The sequence below is a fragment of the Hippoglossus hippoglossus genome, chromosome 8 (genome assembly GCF_009819705.1).
Source record: "Hippoglossus hippoglossus isolate fHipHip1 chromosome 8, fHipHip1.pri, whole genome shotgun sequence".
NCBI classification, from domain to species: Eukaryota; Metazoa; Chordata; class Actinopteri; order Pleuronectiformes; family Pleuronectidae; genus Hippoglossus; species Hippoglossus hippoglossus.
Window position 1 is genome coordinate 3,301,823 of NC_047158.1, and position 6,095 is coordinate 3,307,917.

Genomic DNA, 6,095 nt, shown 5'->3' on the forward strand with positions numbered 1-6,095 from the left:
ATGACGAGATCTTTTAGTTCTCATCTTTAAAATGTGTAATAACTTTTAAACAATCAAATTTCTCAGACAATATAAATAATCCTTCAACAGAGTCAAAAGGTCTGAATGGACCCCCCCCACCACACACACACAGTCACTGATCGGGTGACGTACCCACCCTCGCACAACACGACCCCGCCCCCTTCTCCCCGCGTTGCATGCCGGGAAGCCCAGTTTCTTTTCTTGGAGTAAAGATGGAAGGCGTGCGGCCGCCTCCCCTCCGGAGCCTGGATGATTTCCTCCTGAGCTCGGCGAGGTTTGCGCTGCCAGATGTTCGCGACCTGGACCGCTGGAACAACCGGATCATCAACAACCTGCTCTACTACCAGAGCAACTACTTCCTGTCCGCGCTGGGCCTGCTGCTGCTCGTGGGGTGAGTTGTGTTATTCTGACGTGTCCCTCTCCTCCCGCACCCCCCCTGTCTCCCCCTCTCGCTCTGTCTCTCAGAGCCAACACACTGGAAGTGCACACTAAACCTCACTTACAGTTTGACACATCAGAGAAGTCTATTTGTCTGACGAAGACCAGACTGACTTTTCCTCTTTTGTTTCGATCTGTTGGAAACAGAGGGAGGCTGCAGATCCTCATCATCTGTTTCCACTGTCGGTCAGAGGACCATTCACTTCAGGGAACTCCTGCCCTCATCACTGCTATAATGTACAGTGTTGATCACTTCAAGTGTTAAGATAAGATAAATCCTTATTGAGCCCACATCAGGGAAATTCCCTGTGTTCACACACTTCAGTGTAAACATGAAACAGTGAGACATTTTTCTATCACGATTATAGTGACACAAACGGTCCCAGGTATCACAGCTGTAGTCTGTATTTATATAGCTCAAAGTACTTCACAGTACAGTTTTACCAGTCAGCCATTCACACACTCATTCATACAGTGCAGACATCGACCCTAGACACCTGAGAGTCAGGACAAAATATCAGTGTGATTAACGCACTGGCGAATAATGGATGCTAGCATTTTCTGGCTGTATTTAAAGTCAAAATAACAGAATGCTATGCATCTTATGTGGAGTAGACTTGCATTTCTGTAAATAATAAGTTTAATTGATCCATTAATTGTATTCTTCCTCTCAGCCTCTGAAAGGCTGTTTTGTTGATGTGTGTCCCAGTAAGTTTTGATGTAACTCTGAGGCAAAGATATTTCCATCACCTCCCATATGTGTCTTTGCTCTCAGGTATTTCCGACCCTTCCAGCTGTTTGTAGGGGCAGTGGTGGTCTCCTTGTTGTTCCTTGGCTTTGTCTGGGCTGCCGAGAACCAAGCTCCCATTCGCCGTTTCCGTAGAAACCACCCGTTGATCTGTGTGTTGGCCGTCCTGGTGGCCAGTTACCTCTTAATTTTGGTGCTGGGAGGCGTGGCTGTCTTCCTGTTTGGCATAGCCTTCCCTATAATGAGTAAGACAACAGGAACAAACACACACACACACACACTGAAATATGTTGCATAATAGAGGGCATTGTTCACTCCTTAGAAAATGTTTTGTAATTTGAGTTCACTGTGTTGTCACCACTCAGAATCAACTATTTTTTGTTTAAAAAGATTCAGCTCATTTAACTTAAACTATTCAGAGTGCATAACTTCTTCCCTCTGTCTGCATCGCTACTTCACAGTGGTTCTGCTCCATGCGTCGATGAGACTGCGGAGCCTCAAGAACAAGCTGGAAAATAAACTGGAAAGCATCGGTTTGAAGAGGACACCCATGGGACTCCTGTTAGAGGCCCTGGGACAGGAACAGGAAGCTGGATCCTAGAGAGGAGGAGGAGAAGGAAGAGAAGGTGTGTGCGGGTGGAGGAGGACAGGTTGGGTGCAGTCTAAGGGGAATGAATAGAGAAATTGAGTTTAAGAAGTGGGTGGGAAATTGGAAGAGGAGAGGAAGAATATAGGCGGAGAGAATTACAAGAAGAAAAAGCATTGGAAAAAAAGAGTAAATGGAACGAAAGGGGTGGTTTATGTAATGAACAAATTATTATTCAGCAGTGAAGGATGAGACCTACTCTGTGGTCCAATAGGAGAACGACAGGAATCATCATTAACACGTTTAAAGTATCCCTGACTGTTTCCTGCCAAAACTTGCACTTTCATTGACTGTTCATTGTATTATTTCATTTATTTTTTACATGACTGTTTTTGCTCTACATACATGACGTGTGCAGCACTGTAGTTGCAGTGTGGAGTGTGTTCTGCTCTCTGTTCAGCATAGTCATACTGAGGCCTGATATGACAGATTAGTAGTCATCATAGTTTATTTTATTTTATTCATTAAAATCACTACTCAGAGTATTTATCCCGTGAAAATGTAGCTTTAATCTTGAAATGTTACTTTTTCTTATGAAATTATAACGATTCTGAAAATGTCACAACTTGATTCTCCTAACACTTTGACTCATTTAAAAATATATGGACGTTATTCTATAAAGTCTCCACTATACTTCCACATCCTGCTTACCTGACTATCCACAGGGTCTAAGTACAAACTTTGTATGCAACCAAAGTATTGTAATGATAACAGGCCTTTTCACTCTTTTAATTATAGCAGTCTCATTCATGAGGAACAACTGTGATATGCAACTAAAGACTATAACTTCAGTGTTTGTCACTAAAACCTCTAAACTCACTGCAAGAAGCATGAAATATAAGTGAAGTGAACTCACCACAGTGCTTTAAAAAAAATGAAGAGTCGAGTAAAATCCAGGAAAATGTAGTTGTAAAGCTTGTATTCTTAAACATGCTTAATTTCAAGGAAATCTGAGTATTCACGTGAAGAGAAACTCATCAGTTCCCTGAGTTGGGAGAAGTAGGAAAATATGAAGGAAGCAAATCCTTTTAGTTCCCACATTTCTAAACCTGTATTTATGTCAGAGAAAAGGCTTCACCCACAGAGCTGCCCCGAATTCTTCACTGCTGGTCGGTGGAATCTGCCCAGTCTCCCTGTGCTGGGAGAAGCTCTACTGTAGTATAACTAACAACAAAACTCTTTGAACGTCCACTTTATTCCTTAATCATTTCAATTCTTGTTATCTCAGCCAGTAAGTAGTTCGCAATTTTCCTCTGTCACTTTTAGTTTTTTGACCCACTTGCTGCAGCTGTTGGTGGATTTGTTGAACTGAATAGATACAAATTTAGCACACTTATTCAGTGCTTATTCCCAGGGGATGAATCCTATTGGCTGATGATCCCCTTACTTTTCATTTCCACCTCCAATATGTCACAATTCTAAATTGTTCAGTGATGTATCTCCATAACCACTAGATTTATGGAGACCAAAGAAAAAGCTGCGTTAAGCTAGGTTCTGTAACTAAATGCTATCTCTCCAGGTGAAGGTTTCTTTCATGAAAACAATGAAACTTGTTGTGAAGCTTTGCTGGGCTCCATATTCCAGTGTTTCCCATGAATTGTCCCGACTGTGGCAGCTCGCCATACTAAAACTTTTCATTATGAACCAAGTGACCCACGTTAGCCTGCATGTGAGCCCCTGTTACCGCGATAGATTAAATCATTTCTGTGGAAAAACTGATTGGCATCTAGTACAGCACAAGACAATTAGGATTAATTCACAATTTAATCAGTTAGCGTACAAAACCACTACAACTTCCTCCAAATATAAACCAGTGCACTCTTCTAATGTCAGTTGGTTTAATTACAGACATGTCTAAACCAATGACTCTATATAAAGATGGAGGATGCATCTCCACTTCTTCCTGCCAAAAATGACGCCTTGTCCCATGTGCGAACATGGAAAAAGTTGGATTTCTGACCTATGCTGCGTCAAGCCACCAGGGGGCAATCAAGATGATGGTTTGGCTTCACTTTTGGGGCGTTGTTATGTCTTCCATCTTTATATAAAGTCAAAGGTCTAGCTAGTTAAGACCACTCGCCTCACCACGAATGGTGTTGTGTCAGACTCGGGATGTTTATCCTGTGATAGTCCAAGCGTAATGGGACACCAGTAAAGTACAACAGAAAAAGGTCCAACGCTATTACGTTATTTTTATGGTTTATATGAGTTATTATTTATTTAAATCAAAGTTATCTCACCTCGAAGTTCCATTTTCCAAACCAATGACATTCCCAAGGCCTAAATTTAGTCTTTTAATTGAAATATAAAGAAGAAATGTGGAATTGCGAACCAGCCAGTAATAACTGTAATCCAAAATAAGTATATCATACAACATTATGACATAGGTCTACCATAAATGCAGAAACAAACACTCCATAAACATTAACATTCGACTACTATATTGTTTGCAGGTTGTCCAGTATTGCACACGATTGGTTTCCTGCTTTGTAGATGTGATGAAGGACTGTTCTTGTTTGAAGAAAGATAACTAAAAAGCACTCCTGTGTTGTTTTTATGAACTAAGAAGAAGTGTTTTTTATGCTCATGTCAACGATAGAGTATTAAGGCCAATTGAAGTTTGTTTTTGTTTTTTTGAGATTTTAAGAATAATTTCTTAATATTACGAGAATAAAATTGTATTTTAAGGAGAAAAAGGTCATAAAATATTATGAGAATTAATTAAAAAAAAATTTTTAGAAAAGAAGCAGCAAGGATAACCCATGCTCCCTGGAGTTCAGCTCCCTCTGAAATGAAAATCTTGAACCAATCTCATTTTTGTTTTTAGTTTTAGTAACCAGCGAAAGCCTTACAATCGACCTCTACCAAACATTTCCTCCTCCACAAAAAGAGGCAATTTCCTCCGGGTCTGTGTGGTTCCTTCTCCACAACAGACTCAGTTCCTTGCACAGTCTTTTCAAAGTCCTGCTACTTAATAATGTGGTGCTGATGAGCCAAAGGATCTCCTTGTTTTTATAACCTTTAGCCTTAAAGGTTCAGTGTGTAGGATCTAGTGACATCTAGTGGTGGAGTTGCATGTTGCAGCTGAATACCCCTCAACTTACTCTCCCCTTCCAAACGCGAGGAGTGTGTGGTAGCCTTCAGTTGTCGTAAAAACTAAAAAGGTGTTTAGTTTGTCGAGTTTGGACTACTGTCAAAAACATGGCGGCCTCCGTAGAGAGGACCCGCTCCCGATGTAAATATATGATATTTAAATATAAACGGCCCATTCTACGGTAAAGAAAACAACAATTCGTACAATTTAGGTGATTACACATTAGTGAAAACATCACTAGGATTATTTTATATTCAATTTCTGACAATAGATCCCTTTCACCTAAATCTTACCCACTGGACCTTTTAAAGTATAATTTAACAAGATACTCCACGTTCCTCATTTCCTCATTTTCTGATATTCCCCCTTTGAAATGAGATGCAGCCTAAAGTTATTACTTAAATCTTGTGATATTATGACTTTATTCTCGTAAAATTACAATCTAGTCTCGTAACATTCTCACTTTATTCTTGTGAAAGTGTTGTAATATTACAACCTTATTCTTGTCTACATGTCAGCAGTGTTATAGTAAATATTAATTTTGTACTACAGAAACTGCTGCGCTCCATGCAGTGGAAAGTAGGGGCTATTTTATATTGAATATAAGCTGCCTGTTGTGGACTGTGATGTTGTAAACATCTGTAGGTGCTGAAGTCTGTAGCCCCTGCATCCTGTATCATTCCCTCCGACTCTTCTGGACCACTGTTTTAATCCAGGTTTTTGAAACTGGCTGTAGGAGGGTTTCCTCCACTATAGCATTTTCCTCTGGTCAAAGAGTTTTAGTTGATTATGGGTTAATATTATTATTATTATTATTATTATTATTATTATATTACATTGTTAGCCTCTTTGCTCTGAACAAAAGAAAGACTCTGTAAGTGGCTAATTGTATTTTGTATGTGCCATTGCATTGATATTTGCCTTGTATAATTATGTTTTCAGACAACACTAGAGAATGTCCGCACAATTGGTCCTGGACTTTCTCCAGAGGTTTCCTTACACACATGCACAATGCAGCAGGAGATTCTATTATTTACATCCTGCCTAGTTTTTACAAGTTAGTGGCAGTGAAGAGAAAGAAACGTGGTGTAGTATACTCTGTAACTCATAAGCATTAACTGAAATACTAGAATGTAAACTCAGAGGAA

At 39.9% G+C, this 6,095-nt stretch overlaps 1 protein-coding gene across 1 annotated transcript; it reads left to right on the forward strand.

The window, feature by feature from the left end:
• Positions 1-201: 201 nt before the first annotated feature.
• Positions 202-3,084, forward strand: praf2 (PRA1 domain family, member 2). The gene is made up of 3 exons (XM_034594378.1): positions 202-412; positions 1,235-1,452; positions 1,669-3,084. Exons 1-3 carry the CDS (start codon positions 234-236, stop codon positions 1,806-1,808), a joined length of 537 nt encoding a protein of 178 aa, XP_034450269.1. The 5' UTR covers positions 202-233; the 3' UTR covers positions 1,809-3,084.
• The last annotated feature ends 3,011 nt before the right edge of the window (positions 3,085-6,095 follow it).